We start from the raw sequence: 20180 nt of genomic DNA on the forward strand, positions 1-20180 counted from the left end.
CTTGTGTGGAGAACAGATTATATTTTAGGTCATATTTATGCAGAAATATTGAAAATTCAAAACGATTCACAAACTTTTAAACAACGCTGTAAGTGTCGTATAAGTTGTCCATGCCTGCTTTTATAGGATTTTTCTGATAGGAAGAATATGGTATATGACCTGAATATCTTTATTTACTTCACAGTTAATAGAAAGACCATGTTTACAGGACTTCAAAAATAATTCTTAAAAATGGTTTTGATTTATAGCCATTAATGACCACATAAAAATAAACAACAGCATCAATCAGAACAAATCAAGTGTGTAATCCCAGGGAAATTTATTAGATGATAGTATTTAATTGTAGTAAACCAAAAATCGTTCATATTCTTTACCATTAAATATCTTGCTGACATACATTCTTGGCTTGTCAGTTGAATAACATTGTTTATAACCCTACTTCCTAATTTCAACAGCAAGTATCCTGAATTTCAGAACTCCATTGTTAAACAAACACATCAGTGTGGTTATTGAATCAATTTGATAGCCTTTGCACTTTGTGCATACATATTTCCCAATCATCAAAGGCACAATCAAGCCCAAGTTAAGTACTCTGAAATCCACTTTACTTCAGTATGAAGGTGATGTCCTTGGTGAACATTTGCACTGAAATTTACAGAATATAAAAGTGCTTAGGTGGGATCATACCTCAATTTATTTTTCATATTCTTTCAGATGATAGCAGGTTTCCTGATAGTTTTGATTTTTATTCATTCTGATTAAGAACATTAGGATAACAGCATAAACACCTTAAGGAATCACCACCCTAAATTTCTTCAAGATACTATTTTTAGCTACTATACACATTGATTTCTAAAGACAGTGAATATTTACTGGACGCATATGTTTACAGATACTGCCAAGTATGACATTGGGATGTGTATTTTTCTTCAGCACTTAAAACATTCACATGAGAATTCATAGGACAATATAAAAATGGCTCTTTCACACAATTAGGTCTTTGAACGTTCTTCTAATGTGATGTATACATTGGATATCAATCATTGCAGTTTATAATATGTTTGAAATGGTGGTGGTGAAAATCTAATTACCATTCATTTCCTTCAAATTACAAATTATGAAGATTTCTAGCCCTAACTGGAAAGCCTTATTAAATATTGCTTGGGATTCAGACAGCTACTGTAGACACACTTCTGGCTTCTGGCATGCCCCAATTAGACTTTATGACTGCTTGTATTTCGAATAGCAGGTCTCCATGTCACATCATATCCCTATTTTGGAAGTTCTCCACATGATATGGGAAAGGCATCTCCCTTTCATACTTTGATACACAGAGTCACCCTTGTAGTTCCTTAGGTCTTGATAACAATCCCCAGCAAAGGGCCAACCATGATCAACTATCCTTTTTCGTATTAAAGATGTATCAAAGTATCTTAGAAAAATTGGGAGTCACAATCAATTAACATATACAAAGAGAAACCTAAATGGCAACCGACAGTAGTTACTCATCATACTCGCTTGTAGGAGAGTCAGTCCCAATATTGAAAAATAAAGGTTCTGTGTAAGAAATGTAGTTCCAAGCTTTTCACACACTGAATATTTTATAGTTTGTCATTAACAGGTCAGTTAGGCCAAACCTCGGTGTTCATGCTGGTTAAAATAATTCTCAATATGTCTTCGATGGCAGTTCTGGAAAGTCATCTCTGGTATCGGTTCTCTTTATTTCTTTGTCACACTGGCCACTGCTTTCTTAGCAGCATCTTCAAGGTCACGTGCAGAAGTGATGGGGAGTCCACTTTCATTCAGAATGCGCTGGGCTTCATGAACATTTGTTCCTGGGGGGAGAGAGGTGAAGAAAAGTAAACTCCTATTTCCTTCCAGTTTTTGAAAGTCTGTAAGAGGAACTCGACAACAAAGATACAGTAATGATCAAGCACATTCATATGGTGGCCTCACAAAAAAAGATATAGCAATATGGAAACCACTTCCAGTGATATGAAGCTTGTAGGTTCTTTTGGTCTCTGACTCTGCGCCAATAAAGTACACCTCTAGGTTCTTCTTTTCTAACTCCTCCTCCTCTGTTTAAGTTGAACACTGAATCTGGTAGGCAACTGAATCAAATTGAATCTGCTAGGTACAGGGATAGCCACAGCAAAATACAGTATTGATCTCATATGGATCCAGAAGACCCAAGCGATAGCAACTATTTAGCTAACTTAATACTGAGTAATTTAACTTACTTCAACTGGTTATTAATAGATAAATAGCTCTTCATGAAATGTTTCAACAGAAGAAATCACACAGCACAGTATCAGGCAAGAAATATTAGCAAAGGCGTAAGATACAGATCAAGAATTTTTTCTATAATACAAAATAATACAAATTACTCTGGTAGAGATTATAAATAGCTTACCATGCCATATTTTTGTGTCCATTTATCAGAATAAAAAAGAAAACTAACAACCAGAAAACAAAATCAAAATATACATTACATAAACATGTACAGGCTTTAGAGTGTTCTTACAATGTGAATATAAACAGATGTCGCACACCTATCCAGCTAGCTCTTCTCTATGGCAAAGATCTCTGTTAGGTCTACAACTAGAGATGGGTGGTTTCTCCATCACAGTATATTTGTGTTTCATGCAGAAGGTCCTGCATCTCCAGATAAGGCTGGGAGAGGCCAAGGCTGTCCACAGAACCATTTGCTGTCAGGAAATGAACAAACAAGACGATACTCCTTCATCCCAATTCCACATGCTGCAGTAAACATCTAATTTTCATGTCCACACTGGTGGTGGGACACTGTCCTTCTCCAAACCTGACAGTATGCAGCTACTTTAAAAGGTGAAGAACAGGCTGTGCTGCGCACACAGTTCTATCCTCAACTGAGAAGATCAGAAAGGGGCTCTGCAGCTGCTCTTAGCACCTGTGGCCAGAGGCAGTTGTCTTAGTCTCTCTACTGCCAGGGCTGATTCTGAGAAAAATCTTTCCCAGAATAAGACCAGATAAGCCAATGCTGTGATTTACTATAAGACAGTTCCTTCTACTCCAGGATCCTGTGGCATGTCAATTATAAACTCCAACTCTGAGCAAGAGATTCACCCAGATGCCCGAGGTAACCTTTGAATTGGCCAAGACAGGATAAGTAAGAGATTATTCAGATTGTAAATTCTGTTGCAGGGTTGTATATTTCCCTTAGGGGGAAAAAGACAAACGCTTTTTGAGTTTTACGCTACAGTCTTATGCATGTTTACCTCAGCGTAATCCTCTTTATTGTCTTTAAACAAAGTGGGACTTAGTTCTGAATAAATATGCATAGGACTGTCCTGTCAGAGATCTTGAAGTGGACACATATGTCAAGTTCAGTCAGAATAAGACTTGTAACCTGCAAGGAAAGAAGGGAAGAAAGAAAGAAGTCATAAATTAAGAGAGACAGTTCAGGGATGTGTGTGTTACACTCTGTCAAGCTCCTATACAAGGCACATGCATCGCTAAATGAGAGGAGATTAATTAAAAAAGATGACTGATCGCTGCTCACATCCTGTCGCTCTTTGTTCATTAACGCTGAAAAAAGACAGGCCCAGTTGAAATGTTCTAACAGAATGCTCATGCAAATTTAGTTCCTCCCCAGAAGCCTCTTCTCTGTTTTGATGCTGATTTGGGCAGTTCATGACACTAATGGCATCTTTCCCTTGGTAGTAGAAAGTATAATGTGCATAACCAATGGATGTCAACATTCAAGATCATCTCCTCTCACCACGCTCTGGCAGGTTTAACCACGAGCAATGAATGTCAATAAGAAGGATCCACAATACTATTAAAAACATTTCCCAAGAGTAGAAATCTCAGCCCCTGAGTGAAATATTCACACATGTATTGTGATTCTAATAGGGAAAAAGGACAACAGCCTCAGCCTGTCTTCCTGCAGTGTTAAAATGTTTAACAAAATCAGCCAGAAGATCTTCTATGCAGCCTGACAAATACAAAAATTTCTCCTTATAAATCAAAATGGCAGGTAACTTGGAATTGCAACAAGCATCAAACGCGTTTGAAGGGTTGTAAGGCTAATTAAAAGGCTTCAAAACTTCTCAGTTGACATCCATGAAGTATGATTAATAAAGCTAAGTATTACCTAGTATACAAGGTATCTGTTACCTTGAATAGACTGCCTGGTAAGTATTCCTGCAACTATTTTAAAATTAAGCCACTATTATCTCCATACCCCTGGAAAGAATTGTATGTGCGTGTGCATGCGTGTGTGCGTGCAGTTGAGAAAAAGAAAAAGGGAGCCAACTTGTGATTCTGCAGCACTGGCAAGATTTAAACTATCGTCTTCCTGATTCACAACTCAGTCTCTCAACCAGTACATTACACTGACTTTAACTTGCGATTTTATTTCACAGTAATTGTTCATAGGCCTTAAGATTGAAATTTCAATCCCCACTGGTCTCTTTTAGCATTCTAGTTTTGATGAGCAACATATATTAACCGTAGATGCTCAATAGTTATGATCTTCATTTTACTATATTTTTATCTCTGAACTGTGATGCAAAAGGAAGAGGAGGTGGTCAGAAGAAAAGCTTTGGTTTAACGCATCAGGCAGTATTTGTAACTGAATTAATTTTAAATCTGTCTGTCTATCCGTACATCCATCCTATCTATCTGCAGATACATATTGCTGTTCTCTATGTGAAATGTGAATATTTCAGTTATTAGCTTGCTTGTTTAATAGGAGAAAATATTGTTTCAATAAAGCTCCATACATATAGGTATACTACACATGATTCTCCAGAGTCCTGAAACCCACTCAAATAAAATTGCTTTGAAAGGTATTTTTAAGCCTAAGGAAACATATGGAGAAAAACTTTGGGTATGCTAAGAGAGACACCACTTGAATTCTCTTCCTTTTCCCTGTGAAGGTGGATGAGAAATCAGATGCTTTCAGAGCGAGGTGGATAGTGAGAAGATAAAATCACTTTTACTAGAGTGGATGACATTTGTAGATACCCAGAAAAAAAAAGAACATGTTACTGCTAACTGTAAAAATACCAAAGTATGTTAATTATGTGATAAGAAAAAGACTCAGGCAAGATCTCTTCTTTGTATTGCATTTTTGGAAGAACATTTGATTTTTAATATTAAAATTCAGTAAGTCACAGTTTCACAAATCCAGCAGCATGCACAATCTGTCTCAATTGTAAGTACATGACTATAAAAAACTGGGTTCAGCAGTGTTTATCAAAGATCCAGCTATAAGCGATGATACCACTGAAGGGCACTTAGAGTATAATTGTTGTTTATCACCTTCTAGTTCTGCCTTGGGATAACTGGCTTCTGCTTCTTTTCTGAACCATATCATTGTACCTGTGCCACTTTATAGGGCAATAAAGCCTTTTGCAAATCTACGCACCATATATATATATATATTATTATCCATTCAATCGTGTCTGATTCTTGGTCACTACCTGGACAAGTCTCAAGTCAAGTTTTCTTGGCAAGGTCTTTCAGAAGTGGTTTGCCATTGCCTCCTTCCTAAGGCTGAGAAAGAGTGACTGGCCCAAGGGCACCCTGCTGGCTTTGTGCCTCAGGTGGGACTAGAAGTCACTGTCTCCTGGTTTCTAGACTGATGCCTTAACCAGTACACAAAAGTGGCTCTACGTGGCATATCAACTCACAAAAATGGTGAGAGAGCACTTGGCAAAGCCATCTGGGTGGGATATATGACCAAGAAACAGTGTCCAGTAAAGCGAGATCATTATTTTGTTAGTATCAAAGTTGAGTATGATGAATCTGCATCTATGCTTATTATATCACTTCCAATATTACAGTTTAAAGGTGTTAACTTTGGTATGATGAACTGTCATTCTAGGGAGTGTTCTATACGTGTGTGTGTGTGTCTGTGTGTATTTAAGCTCAAAGTACACAAGCAAAGCATAAAAAAAATATGGTCAATCACTTAGTTGGAGAAGTAGATTATTTGTAGTGACTACAGTTCCCAAAACAAACAGCAAACTAACAAACTCCAGTGCTCCTCAGTGCTAATAGCTACTGTTCTATTTCTGTACACCTACCAGAAGCTCAAGGCAACTTCCCAAAGACCAACACAATTTTGACCTAATTCCCGTTTCCTTTGCCACTAGGAAATAATGAACCTTATCTCAATATTTAATAATTTGTGCTGCTTCAGCTTTTTAATTGGAGATAATCCTAAATGAGACCACAAGAACGTTAGCCATTCTAAAAATGATTGCGTGCACTCATCAATATCCCAGGTCATTTTCACAGAATGTGATGATCAAATATAATCAGGTTGTTTCGCAGGTGATTTGTTAAAAAGACAATATGCTGAGCCAGTTAAAATTTCCAACGGGCATTAAGGTTGCTTCAGTTTGGCGGACATTTCAAGCTCTCTGTAAATGTCAAAAGAGACATTTCATGCTCCCTTTTCCTGTTTTTGATATCCCATTACTAAAGCCCTTATCAATGTTCTATCTGTAGGAAACATTGGAAATCAGAAGAAAATCAGCTGAAATCCATAGATCTGTTTGTTGCTTTGGCAACTGTTCTGAGGGAGGGAGGGAGGGAGGGATATTATTAACAGTGTTCTAACCCGTGTTTAAAAAATGTTTAAAGAACATATTCATGGGTAGACACAATATTATCCAGGTGTTACAAGGGGCTTTTAGTGCAAATTATTAGAATTAGGGTTCAAGGTACATATAGTTACTTTTGAATTTCTATAGTGCCATTCAAAAATGGTGAAAAGAACAAGACAAGTTTCCCAAGAATAGCTGTAGGTTTTATCCAATTATTTTTTTTACTATTTCACCCCCTTCCGGAAGGCCAGGAGAGTGGGGGCCTGTCTTACCTCTGGGGGTAGCTTAATCCAAAGATCGGGGGCCATGGCAGAAAAGCCCCTCCTCCTGGACCCTGCCAATCGGCAATCCCTCATGGACAGGGTCCATAACATGCCCTCTCTGCCTGACTGGATGGGACGGGTCGATGTTTTATTTTATTATATTACATTATTATAGGAAATACTTTCACAATAGTTACCAGTGTTTTTGCAAAAAAAGTTCACCAAAGGAATAAAGGTAAATAAAATTCATTGCCTAGAATAAAAAAGTTCTACACAAAAGAGAGAAGAAAAAGGAAAAAGACTGACAACATTGTATTTTCATGAGCATCATGAACAGGAATGAGTAGTTCAATAATATCAACTGCACTCATTATTATAGATAAATAAAAATTAAAAATTAAATGTTATTTCTAAAATAAAAGGAAACAAAGTGTGTCCATTTGCATTTGTTGAAACAGAATTTTAAAGCTATCAAAATTGTTAAGTATTTTCTAAAAAAAAATGTTCTATGAATGAAAATTATTTGGAATCAGCTTCCCATCATCAAAAGCTGTGATTTTGATAAACTGGGCTTCCTTTGATACTTGAAGATGGTGCCAGAAATCTTTAAAAAGGTTCCAACATATTTAACACAGGAAGTCTAAGAAACAGGAGTTAAGGTTTTTTCCCCTGACTGTAGTTTAAAAACACAAACTTTCTTTTACTGAACCAAACCAACATTAACCTTCTGCCACTGGATGGTGTTAGAGACCTGTAAACAGAGTTCCAGTCCTAAGCAATCAAAACAATCTGTGCTTTGCTTGCACTGAATTAAGCTGTTAAACAGAGAGAAAACATGGCAGAGAGATTTGCACGGTCTCTCTCTATAATCAAGATTTCCCTCAAACGTGAACTGAAATACATGGGGTAATCAGACAAACCATTTTACTAACTGTGCCGCAGCTGGATTCCAAACCAATTCAGGTCATTGAAGGACGGAAAAAAAACACTCAGGATTTGGTTTCCCTATTATTTTTAGAAAGCAGGAATGAATGTAATACTTGCAACAGAAGATTAAGGATAAAGAAAATGTATTTGTATGTGGCTGGGTTCATGTTCTGCATTAAGCCATAGTCTATTTTGCTGGATATATTTTCTCCAAATCATAATTATTTTGTAGTATTATTTGCAGGAAAGACTAGACACAACTTATAAATCAATATATGTTTATCAGATGTACATGTTAAACCAATACGTGGGAGCTGCAACATAAATGGAGATGGACTAGTGCAATCTTACAGTGCCACCTGGCCTCTTTGGATGCTCCTCTAACCATTAATCAAAATACCTAAAGAAATAGAAACTCGCAGTGTGTGTGTGTGTGTGTGTTTGTGTGGAAACCCTAACACTGTGTAAAGCTCAGTTTCCAGGTCCCTGAAGGCTCCCAAGATTGCAGATTTTCTACATCTACATCTACTGATGTCTACTGATGGCTGATTTGTCTGAGTGCCAAGATTGCAGATTTTCTACATCTACATCTACTGATGTCTACTGATGGCTGATTTGTCTGAGTGCCAAGCTTCCAGGAATTCCCTAGTGGTTTTGGATTTAGCCTGGTCCAGGATGCTCACAGTTTCCCAGCTGAAACCATGGTTGAGTTTGTCCATATGTTGTCAGATTCAGGAGTTTTCATCATGTCTTCTGACTGCTGGTTGGTGTTCACATTTACACACCACTCAAAAGAGACAATAAAAAAGCTAAGAAGGAAACAAAAAGACCAGAACACATCCTCCTCAGCAACCAACACCCAGATAAGCAAGGATTAACAACAGAGAAACAATCTAGCAGAAGACAATATCCTAATCAAGGAACTACCAAGGAGAAAACCACACCCCTACCAAAAATGGCAGGGCAAGATACCGTACATAAACAGGGAGCAAACCCCACATTCACTAGCACTGATGATGTTACCTAGTTGGGTAATAAAACATCTGCAAGCAAACAACCAAGCTCAGAGAGTACCAAGGACTCCACAATATTGCTGTATCTTCACTGCTGCTGCCTTGTTGTTGTTTATTCGTTTAGTCGCTTCCGACTCTTCGTGACTTCATGGACCAGCCCACGCCAGAGCTTCCTGTCGGTCGTCAACATCCCCAGCTCCCCCAGGGACGAGTCCGTCACCTCTAGAATATCATCCATCCACCTTGCCCTTGGTCAGCCCCTCTTCCTTTTGCCTTCCACTCTCCCTATGTAGGAGGTGCACTTGCCCAGCAGGAACAATTACTTCATCAGTTAAATGCAGAGTACATGATTCTTCTAATCACTTTGGGCACTTTAAAAAAATAATTGCACTTCTCAGCTGGCGAGCATTCATTCTTTCTTTTATATCAAGCAAGTAAATAGCTGTAAGTATAAAGTTACAATTTTCGAACGAGAAACTAATCCTTTCTTTATCCACTGGTAAAACAGCTTGTAATTATTACACAAAGGTTTGTCCAGAAAATCCTTCTAAATCAACACAGAGTTGACTGATTAAAACTTTATTCATCAAGACATTTGCAATATACTGCTGCATGAGAGCAAAGAATCTTTTTAAAGTCCAGGCACAAATCTGCTAAAGATTTATAGGAATAATTATGAACCTTCTGTTGTAGAAATGCATCAAAGAGCACTGGTTCCTGCATGCTGTATTCTTTCAGCTTCATTTTATAGTAACTTGGAGTTCTCACCATTAAAAAAACCTGCATTATTAATTATTAATTTTTTTTATCTCTAATCACATGAGAGATGTATTTAATTAAGTGACTAGTATGCAAATCCGAGTAGATGAATAGGTACCGCTTCGGCGGGCAGGTAACGGCGTTCCATTTAGTCATGCCGGCCACATGACCACGGAGGAAGTGTCTATGGACAAACGCCGGCTCTTCGGCTTTGAGACAGAGATGAGCACCGCCCCCTAGAGTCGGATACGACTGGACTTAATGTCAAGGGAAACCAAATGGAAAACCAGGCATTATAGAAATAGTGTGGACTTTTCACAAGGAAGAGTAGAACCATCATCAGTAGGATCTTGGCTAATGTTTATGAAGCTTGTTGGCAGGTGGCTGCATCCTAGATTCTAAAGTAATATGTCAAGACAGCAAAGAACAAAGAAGGTAATTTCCATAAGGACTACACGGCAACAACACGATTTGATTCACAGGTCAGACCTGGTGCTTTGCAAGTGGTCTGATTCCCTCTGGATCTGGAACCTGGTGGGATTAAAGCATCCTACCATAGCTTGGTAACCTCCAGATGGTCATGGGCTAGAAATTCTAAGAGTTGCAATCCTAATATGCCTGAAGGGCATCAGGTCGCAGAAGGCTGGCTTAAAGCTACAAGAAGGTATGAATGAGCTGAGATGCTGCAACAGTGAATCGTGTGTGGGTGTCTGAAACATTCACATAACTAAGGTTGACTTAACACAGTTCGCTGCCAAAGAAAAAGACTATAGCTAATTCCACGTTCTGCCCATACCATTTTTAAAGGCTGATAAGGGCAGCTGAATGGGACTTCAAGACAAGTGACAGGGCAGCATCTTTCACCACATCTGAGGACAATAATTTTAGGCTATGGGCTGCAGTCCAGCCAGCCTGGAACACCTGAGTCTTCTCCAACCAAGAAGAATGGCAAGTGGGCTGCTCTCTGCACCACATCCTCCAGCATTTGCTGCCCTGAAACAACTCCTTCTAGTTTCACATGAACTAGAAAATTCAATCAAGCAACCATCAGAGAATAAATCAAATGAAATAAAGACACACAACAAATTCCACCACCTACCTTCAAGTCGGACCACTAGAGGCACTTTCAATTCAAGCTCTCGGCAAGCTTTGGTGATACCGTTGGCAATAATGGCACAATTGACAATTCCACCAAATATATTTACTAAAATTGCTTCAACCTGGGGAAGAAAAATGAACTTACATTCAGCCTTTCAGAAATTCATCTCTGCTGTAAACGTATGCTTTTAAATAATAATTTAGGTTCTTGACAGAATGATTCCAAACGTAAAGAGTAATCAGCTAAAACATATAGAAAGCCAATGTGATGTCATAATCTCAAAGTGTTGAACTGGGAGTGGGGAAACTCAAGTTCAAGCCCACCTTCCATGACAGAAACTCCCTGGATGACTTTGGGTCATGTACTTCCCCAACCCAGTGCTTTTATGTTACTTTGAACTCCAAAAAAAAAAAAAAAAAGGGCAGGATATAAATTTAACAAAAAATAATACTAATAAATAATAAACAATGGCAACTACTACGGCTCAATATATCATAGGCTTGAACAGCTAGTTCACATTTTTCAATTTTATGACACAAACTGAATTTTCCAAATCAAACTGGATGAGAAATAAGCACAACTAATTTTCTGAAGTCCAAAATAGCTTGGCTAACTTTCTGTGCCCATCTGATGATTAAACTACATGTTATGTTAATCTGACCATCTGCACAAGAATAATTAGAGAAGATCCTGATGTCAATTGGATCTGGAGAATAAATAAGGGATTGTAAAATGTAAAAGATAGTGATGACCTTGAGACAAGTTTGACTCCTGGATATAATGCAATGTTCTTGGCAATACTACAGAAGTGGTTTACCATTACTCCCTTCTAGGATACTGTTGTTGTTGTTATTATTGTTTACTTCCCAGCCTAGCTAACATTCCTGGTATTCCCTGATGGTCCTTTCCTCCAAGAACTATTCATTCATTCATTCATTCATTCATTCATTCAAAAAGATGGTGACTGGGAGTGGACGCTAGTTGCGGCTCCGGGAGGAGAGATCCGTGCCTTTAGGACCTGCTCCCCTAACCCCTTTGTGTAAATCTGGGGGGCTTGGGGGGAGTGTTGTGGGCCAACTCGGCCAGTTTTAGGGGGTTCCCAGCCTTAAATACCTTGGCTGGTGGTGGAGACGCTGGACCCTGGACCTCCCCCTGGGTGGAGCGGCGAGGCAGCGGGGTGCAGAGCAGCGAGGCAACGGGGCACGGTGGAGCATGGCGGGCCTTGGCGGACCTCCCAAGGGTTGGGTGGGTCAGACTCTATTGCCCCTCAACTGGCCCTGGTGGGACCCAGTGACCTCGGAAACGCCGGTGGGCCGTCCACAAGAGGGCGAAGTGGGATAGGCCCTGCCACAAGGCCCTGCAGAGTGTGGTGGAGCGTGGCGAGGCCTAATGGAGTGGAGGCCCAGTGGGCGAAGTGTGACAGGCGGAGGTGCAGTAAGCTGAGGTGGAGTGGCGGAGCCTAGCGGACCTCTGGCAGGCCTGGTGGATTGGCGGCTAGGAAAGAACTGGCGGACCTCTGGCAGGCTTGGTGGACTCAGTGGCTGGGGTGGAACCTGCAAACCCCCCCCCCCCAGTGAATCTGCCTGCTGGATCCTCGCTGAGACGGTGCTGCTGCCTACAGGAAGCTTGCTGAGACGGTGAATCCCAGTGGTGGCTCCCAGCCTTGAGGAGTGGGGCGTGCCAGCGCGATGGACTTCTTAGCGAACATCGTAGTGGAGGACTGGTTGCTTCCCAATTACTGGGGGGTGGCAGAGGGTTTTAGGATGCCCTCGGTGTGAGTGGGGTGCTCCCCGTCGGGTGAGAGACGAGTGGGGAACCCTGGTTTTTATTTATGTAAGAGTATCCCCCCTAAGAGAGAGATAAGGGAGGGTAGGAGTGGGTGGGGTGCCGTGATCAGTGAGAGAGGTTGGGGGGGCGCAGTGAGTGTGTGTATATGTGCATGGGTGGTGGCTAGGCCCAAACAGTGCCTAGAGCGAGAGCTGGTGCACTGGGAGGGCCTGCCATCACTTGAGGCTGGTTGTGTGTGAGAGGTTGTGTGTGTGGGGGAGGGGACTCGTGTTTCAACCTAGGGTTTCCGGAGATCCAGGAATGGAGGCAACTGGGCTTGGAAACTCTGGGGGCTGTAGGGCAGGTCACTCTATCGAGGTGGTGACGGGCTGGGGATGTTATGGCGGGAACCGGAGGGCGGGCCATCTTCGGGGAAGACGCCCCCGGTGTTTGTTACTGGTGGCATGTTCCAGCCCTCCGTGTTCAGACCCAGGCCCTGGTCAGCGGATCCTTGAGGACCTCGGCTTCCAACTGCTGCTGCTTAACGCCAGGTCAGTTAACAACAAAGCCCCCCTCATATGCGATTTAATCACAGAGGAGGGGGCTGACCTGGTGTGTATTACTGAGACCTGGCTGGGCCCAGAAGGGGGGATAGCCCTTTCAGAAATGTGCCCAGCTGGGTTTCAGGTGTGGCACCAGCCGAGATGCCGGGGCAGGGGAGGAGGGGTAGCAGTTGTGATCCGAGAGTCTCTAGTGTCTTTCAGGGGCCCTGCTCCACAAGTGGCTGGTTGTGAGACCCTGTGTCCTAACAGCCAGGAACCACGCTGAGACAAGAATAGGTCTCTAGTGTTTTATTACTGCTACATGACAGAAAATCCTAACAAAATGAAGAAGCGTGGGAAAAACCCAGACATATAAACCCAAAAGGCTAAGGCGGGCCCGATCTGTGTCTCTTTGAATGGCTACCTAATTCCTCAGTACTACGCAAGCACTTTACAGCCTGGATGGGAGCCCCCTGCTCGCCATCCTTACTCATGACACCCTGTTCTTCAAGTTGGGTGCCCAAGAACAGTTGGGAGTGTTGCTGCTGCACCAGCCTCCCTGCTGCGTGGCAACCTCCCTGCCTGAGCTGCTGGAGGCCATCTCGGGGCTGGCGGTGGAGTACCCCAGGCTTATGGTTCTGGGGGACTTCAATGTGCCATCCCTGGGGTGTGCCTCAGAGGTGGCTTGGGAGTTCATGGCCACCATGAGCCTGTCCCAGATTATTTGGGACCCAATTTGAGACAGTGGCCTCACCCTAGACTGGGTTTTCTTGTCGGAGCAGTGGCAATGTGATCTGAGGGGAGAGTTGGATCTGTCCCCATTGTCATGGTCAGATCACACCCTGGTGGCCTTGAGATTCTCTGGTGCTGCCCCACTCTGCAGGGAGGCAGGACCCATTCGATTGGTCCGCCCCTGGTGACTGATGGACCCGGTAGGATCTACTGCACGGTCCAGCGGAGGCCCTAGCTGCGGCCTGGAATAGGGAGGCGGCGGGAGCCTTGGACAGGATAGTGCCTGTGTGACCTCTCTTACCTCATCCAACCTGGCACTCTCCGTGGTTTACAGAGGAGTTGCGGGTCCTGAAGAGGATTAAGAGACATCTAGAGCGCTGCTGGAGAAAGAGAAGGAGCAAATCTGACCAAACACAAGCTAGAACCGCCATTAAGGCCTAGCTTGTGGTGGTAAGAGTGGCAAAATGCCAATATTTCTCCGCTCTTATTGCATCTGCAGAATGCTGCCCGGCAGCCCTGTTTAGGATTACCCGATCCCTCTTGGGTAAGGGGGATTCGGTGATCCACTTACAGGGCCGCATGGAGGAGTTTTCTGAGCATCTGCAGGATAAAATCACTCAGATTTGTTCTAAGTTGGACTCTAAGCATGAGGCACAGTCTGGGGAGATGCCGAGGGGACGTACTTACCCTGTTATCTGGGAATGGTTTGATTCTGTTGGGCCTGAGGAAGTGGACAGGATCCTCTGGACTGCAAATGCAACCACCTGCCATCTTGATCCTTGCCCCTCCTGGCTGGTAAAATCGGCCCAGGAGGTGACTTGTGGTTGGGTCCAGGCAATGGTTAAGGGAGGGGAGGGGGAGTTTCTGGCTGCCTTCAAGGAGGCGCTGGTACACCCCGTCCTCAAGAAGCCATCCCTGGACCCTACTATACTGGGCAATTTTCACCCTGTCTCCCACCTTCCCTTTTTGGGAAATGTGGTTGAGAATGTGGTTGCTTTGCAGCTCCAGAGGATTCTGGAGGCATCGGATTATCTGGACCCCTTTCAGTCAGGTTTCAGGCCAGGATATGGGACAGAGACTGCATTGGTCACACTTATGGATGATCTCTGGTGAGAGCGGGATGGAGGGAGTGCATCCATCCTGGCTCTTGACCTCTCAGCATCTTTCGATACCATCGACCATGGTATCCTTTTGGGTTGGCTCAGGGAGTTGGGGGTGGGTGGTGTAGTTTTGCACTGGTTTTCCTTCTTCTTCCAGGGCCAGTCCCAATCAGTGGTGATAGGAGAGGAGAGATCTGCCCCTCGAGCCCTCCACTGCAGGGTGCCTCAGGGCTCGGTTCTCTCTCCTCTCCTATTCAACATCTACATGAAACCGCTGGGCGAGATCATCCGTCACCACGGGATGAGGTATCATCAATATGCCAATGATACTCAGTTATATATCTCCATCCTGGGTGAGGTAAGTGATGCGGTAGCTGCCCTCTCCAAGTGCCTGGGGGCTGTGGGGGTCTGGATGGGGAACAACAGGCTTCAACTGAACCCTGGTAGGACAGAGTGGCTGTGGGTTGATGGTTCTCTGTATCTGGGAAGTTATCATCTTTAGTTCTGGATGGGGTTGCACTGCCCCATTCAGACCCGGTGCGTAATCTGGGGGTCCTCCTGGACTCATGACTCCTGCTCGATGAGCAGGTGGCAGTCGTGGCCAGAAGGGCCTTTGTGCAACTTCGTGTTATGCGCCAGTTACGCCCTTTCCTGGATCGAGAGGCCCTCCGAACAGTCACTCATGCCCTGGTCATCTCCCGCATAGACTATTGCAATGAGCTCTACGTGGGGCTACCCTTGAAGAGTATTCGGAAGCTTCAGCTGGTCCAGAATGCGGCCACACAAGCAGTTATTGGTGCCCCAAGATCGGCACATGTGACACCACTGCTGCGCGAGCTGCACTGGGTACCAGTTTGCTTCCGGGTCCAATTCAAGGTGTTGGTTATGACCTTTAAAGCCCTACATGGCATGGGGCCAGGTTATCTGAGGGACCGCCTCATCCCCATAACATCGACCCGCCCCACCCGGTCATGCAGAGAGGGCATGCTATGAACCCCGCCGATAAAGGAATTCCACCTGGTGGGGTCCAGGAAGCGGGCCTTCTCTGCAGTGGTACCCGCCCTTTGGAACATTCTGCCCCCGGAGCTGAGACAGGCCCAAGAACCTAAAAACCTGGTTCTGCCACCTTGCTTGGGGTGGGAGGGATACCAGTTCATCTTGGGGGTGGCTATTATAGATCTCTCCCCAACAAACAAGATCTTCGCTGCTGGATTTTATATTTTCTATTGTATATTTATTTGGTTTTATATGGTATTTATATTGTAATTTATGTGTTTTAACTTTGATTGTAAACCTTCCAGAGTTCCCTTTTTGGGGGAGATGGGCGGTGTTGGAAATTTGAAATACAAACAAACAAACAAATAAAATTCAATTTTGAGACCACCTGATTCCCAAAAGACTCTGGGCAGATTACAGTACTAATCAGGCTCCATCCTGCTTAATACTGCCATCTGCTGAAGCTTGTCAAATATACCCTTTTGTTGAGTTGGACTAATTTTTATTTGAACTGGGATTCAGTAACTTCAACATCTGAGAATCAGGGCCCATGCAGTAATGTGGGGAAAGGTATTGGAAAGTGAGCATGTTAACCATAAATTATTCTCTGATTTGGGTATTTTCAGAGCAGGAAAAGAATCTCAGAGGCTTTTTAAAGCACACATCTTCTTTAAATCAAAGAAATGTTTCAGTTTAGGTTTAAAGGGGGCACCAAGCCATGACACTGTGCACCCAGGGAGAGCTCTCTGGTTTTAGTAAGCCCTTGAAATGAAGACCTGAATCTCCGAGTTCTGAGTTCAAAAGATTGAGATGCTTTGAAAAAAAATGTCAGTTCTCCATGATACAGTGATAAGGATGAACCCAGTTTGTGGTGAAGAAGATGCATGAAATGCACTTAAAGTGCTTTAAAATATATCTTCTATAAAGCTTTGAGAATTGTGATTAGTAACATAATCCCAACCCTCTGATTTAAACATTGCTGTGGGAAAATGGGGTCTCAGAAGCCTTTGATACAATCTGTTTTGGTATGACATTTTTTTCTCATTTATTGTAGAATATTAAGATATAGGTTCTTCTTTTCTAATGGGGAGATTTGCACTTTCGACAGCATGACATTTAATACCAGTGAAAATGTAATATATTCCCCAAGATGGTGCATTTATTGCTTATTTAATTACTGTGTGGAATGAAATTTAGAAGAATCACGAGCACTGGACTGTACACAATTAGTGAATAGCAACAATTTATCCTGTAGTACCTCATGAACAAACAAAAAATGTGCTATTTCCCTTCCTTGCGCTGATTATTGAGGCTCTGCGCTATATAATTCCAACATGGGAGAACTCATTTAGCCAAAATGTTCTTAGAAATGGGAAACAAGGTGAAGTTTCCAACCTACCTTTCCCCATTATGAAAAATGTTTGCTTTTGCTTGCTTGTTTTACATACATTTTTAGACTGCATTAGTTCATGGTACAGGACTGCATATAGAGAAACTGGCTACAACATGGCCTGTTGGGTTTGCCGATTGCCTTTGAGTGGTCCCATTTACATTTGGGTTGTATTTTCTGGGGAGAGACAGAGGGATCTCTGAAGCTAGGAAGCCAAAACATCTTCACTTGTTCCTTCCATCTTCTCCCCTGCCTAAAAGACAGAACTACATGATCTTTTCACGCCTGGGGTGAAGAAGGGGAGTAGAACAGCTTCGGTGGGAATCACTCACAAACGAATGTTTGGCACTTTATAATGGGTTGTCTCTCTTTTGTTGCTCTTGCCATAGGGACATTTTGAGGGTCTCCTATGTTCAGAACCTCCCCATGTGTGCTAGACTTCCTTGTCACAGGAACAACGCTGTGCCTGGGTCCTCAGAACAAGGGCCACATCCCCTCCTCTATTTTCAACATACACAACTGTTGCTATTAGAGTGCCTAGTACTCTAATACCTCATTGAAAGATACTTCAACCCTAACACAACCTCCCTTTATGCCTTCATAGACTTCAAAACAGCTTTTGATTCTATACCCTGAGCCAAACTATGGGAAAAACTGGAGGCCTCCTCAATTGACTGACGTTTACTTTATTTAATACATATGGTCCATGAAGGGACCTCACTCAAAGTAAGTTGTAAGCCCCAGGGCCATCTCAGCAGTGCCACTGGAACTGAGAATGGCATCAAGCAAGGTTGCCTACTGGCCCTTTTCCTATGCAATTCCTTTATCAACTCCATGGTGGACCAGCTCTGCAATGTGAACTTTCACTTCCCAAAACTTGCTGGAAGACACATCTCTGTTCTACTCTATGCAGATGATGCGCCAATACTTTCAAGAACACCTATTGGCCTTAAAAGAGCACTGAGAGCACTAACACAGTACTGTAAGGAAGACCACCTATAACTCTATTACCAGAAAACTAAAATCATGGCATTTGCTAAAATGCCCAAGAGTCACCGCTGGAGCATAGATGGCCACAAAATGGAGCAGGTCTCATGTTTCAAATACCTGGGAGTAGTCCTCCATTCTGCCAGCAGTAGAAAAGCCCATGGGGACCATGTTGCTATTAGAATATCCAATTTCAGAAAATTAATGGCTCCGGGTTTTGGGAAACACAACGTAAGCCCTCCAAGGTAGTCCAGTCAAAAAGCACAACCAGGAGCATCAGCACTATCTTTATTGTAAGGTTACATTAAACAGAATCTTGCAAGGCTGAAAATATTTCTCCTCTCCTCTCTTTTTAGTCTTTGGAAAACTAGGGAGGGTCCCTTCTGAAATGCTTCCCACCCTTTTCCCCCACCTGCAGAGTGAGCTGCCTCTCATCAGACCATTGCCTAAGCTGGGGGTCTTTTTCTGTCTCCCAAACTCATTTCCACTTACCATCACACATAAACATACTTCTTTTTTTATAATTTTATTGAAGTTTTTAATAAACATAGTAAAAACTAATACAAACTAAACTAGAAGAAAAAAGAAAAAGGAAAGTTCAGAAGGTGCAGAAAAAAGAAAAAGGAAAGGAAAAGAAAAGAAAAAACCTTGAGGGAGGGAGGGAAGATCAGTTACCAAGATGCAATTAGATAAACACTGCAGAAGCCTAGACAAGGGGGGAGCAGAAAACATCTTGGACAGACACCCCTTGAATTCACATGAAGATAAAGGCTTTCATGGATGTTTTACCAAGTGCTAATCTGCAGCGTATTAGTTGACTGCTTGTTCCTTTATGTATAGTTTATCTTAATCACTATAATGTTTGTAGGTTCTTTTTTTACCATTTAGCTACTACTATTAACTTTTTCAGTTGTTGCTGTTGTTTGTATTTCACATAAACAAACAAACAAATATCCAAAGGTTGCTGTTAAAGAGAAGAGAATGAATAAAGCTAAAATGTGCCCAGGCCATGCTTTGGATGATAGGAAAAAGGCCAACAGGAGACATGGAGGTTCTACCATTAAGGGCAATAAGAAAATGTCCACAGGAAATCAATAGCAGGTAGTCTAATACTTAGGAAATAACTATTCCTTGCCTTATAGATACAGCAATGATTCTGTCAGAAACCTAAATGCAGTCCCATATATCAGCCATTCATAAAGGGACAGCGTGTTTCATAAGAAAGAATATTAATGTTATAGCATTTGATAAAACTGTTTTCAGCTAGGGGCATACAACCATTGTGGCCAAGGGTCATAACTGGCCACATGCCAAAGGAAGATGCATTCCAAAAAGGGAGTCAGTCAGGCCAGGATTGGCATTAATTTTTAATTATAGTTAACATGTTTCTTACATATTTAATAATTTCCCCCTTCTGTTGCATTAAAATTACAATTCAGTAATTTTATTGGAATGCTCTGGGGGAAAGTACACCTGTTTTAAGCCTTGTGAAGTGGAACAACTGCAGATGTGAGCATTCAGATGAGTAAATATGCCATCTAAGACAGGAGATCCTAATAACCAGTTAGGAGCAGCAACTATGCTGAAGAGAGTAAAAAGAGTTTCCAAAGCATTGCTTCGCCCACACAATCTGGTTGAGGAGGAATCTGCTACTAAGATTGTGTTGTGTAAGGATCACAGGCTCCTTGCTGCTTAGAATCTGGCTGACTGGATTTTGAGTGCTGCAATAGTCAGAACTCCAGTGTTGGGAAGCAAAGGGCCCATGGTCTTCTGGGAGACCTTACTGCCCTGCTCCACATGTAACTGGATATGAATCCCTGTATGTGAAGGTGAACTCTACAGATAGCAACACATACCTAAGCTTATGGCGTTTCATGCTGTGATTTGTCAACCATTTTGAGGATAAAATGTTATGTATGCACTTGAAAGCCGGACTCTAGGACAGATCTCTGACCCCCCATTTGTTAAAATTGCTCGAGAAGGAACTGGAGCCTGGATCTGAGGGA

General features: G+C 42.5%; 1 protein-coding gene across 1 annotated transcript in view; it reads right to left on the reverse strand.

Moving 5' to 3' along the window:
• Positions 1-302: 302 nt before the first annotated feature.
• SUCLG2 (succinate-CoA ligase GDP-forming subunit beta) overlaps positions 303-20180 on the reverse strand; it is a 246989-nt gene continuing 227111 nt past the window's right edge. Inside the window, exons 10-11 of the mRNA XM_063291548.1 lie at positions 10661-10781; positions 303-1835 (exon numbers count right to left, since the gene is read on the reverse strand). Of these exons, the coding sequence (XP_063147618.1) occupies positions 1720-1835; positions 10661-10781 (237 nt within the window). The 3' untranslated portion in view covers positions 303-1719. The remainder of the gene's footprint in view (positions 1836-10660; positions 10782-20180) is intronic.

The sequence above is a fragment of the Candoia aspera genome, chromosome 2 (assembly GCF_035149785.1).
Source record: "Candoia aspera isolate rCanAsp1 chromosome 2, rCanAsp1.hap2, whole genome shotgun sequence".
Lineage (NCBI taxonomy): Eukaryota > Metazoa > Chordata > Lepidosauria > Squamata > Boidae > Candoia > Candoia aspera.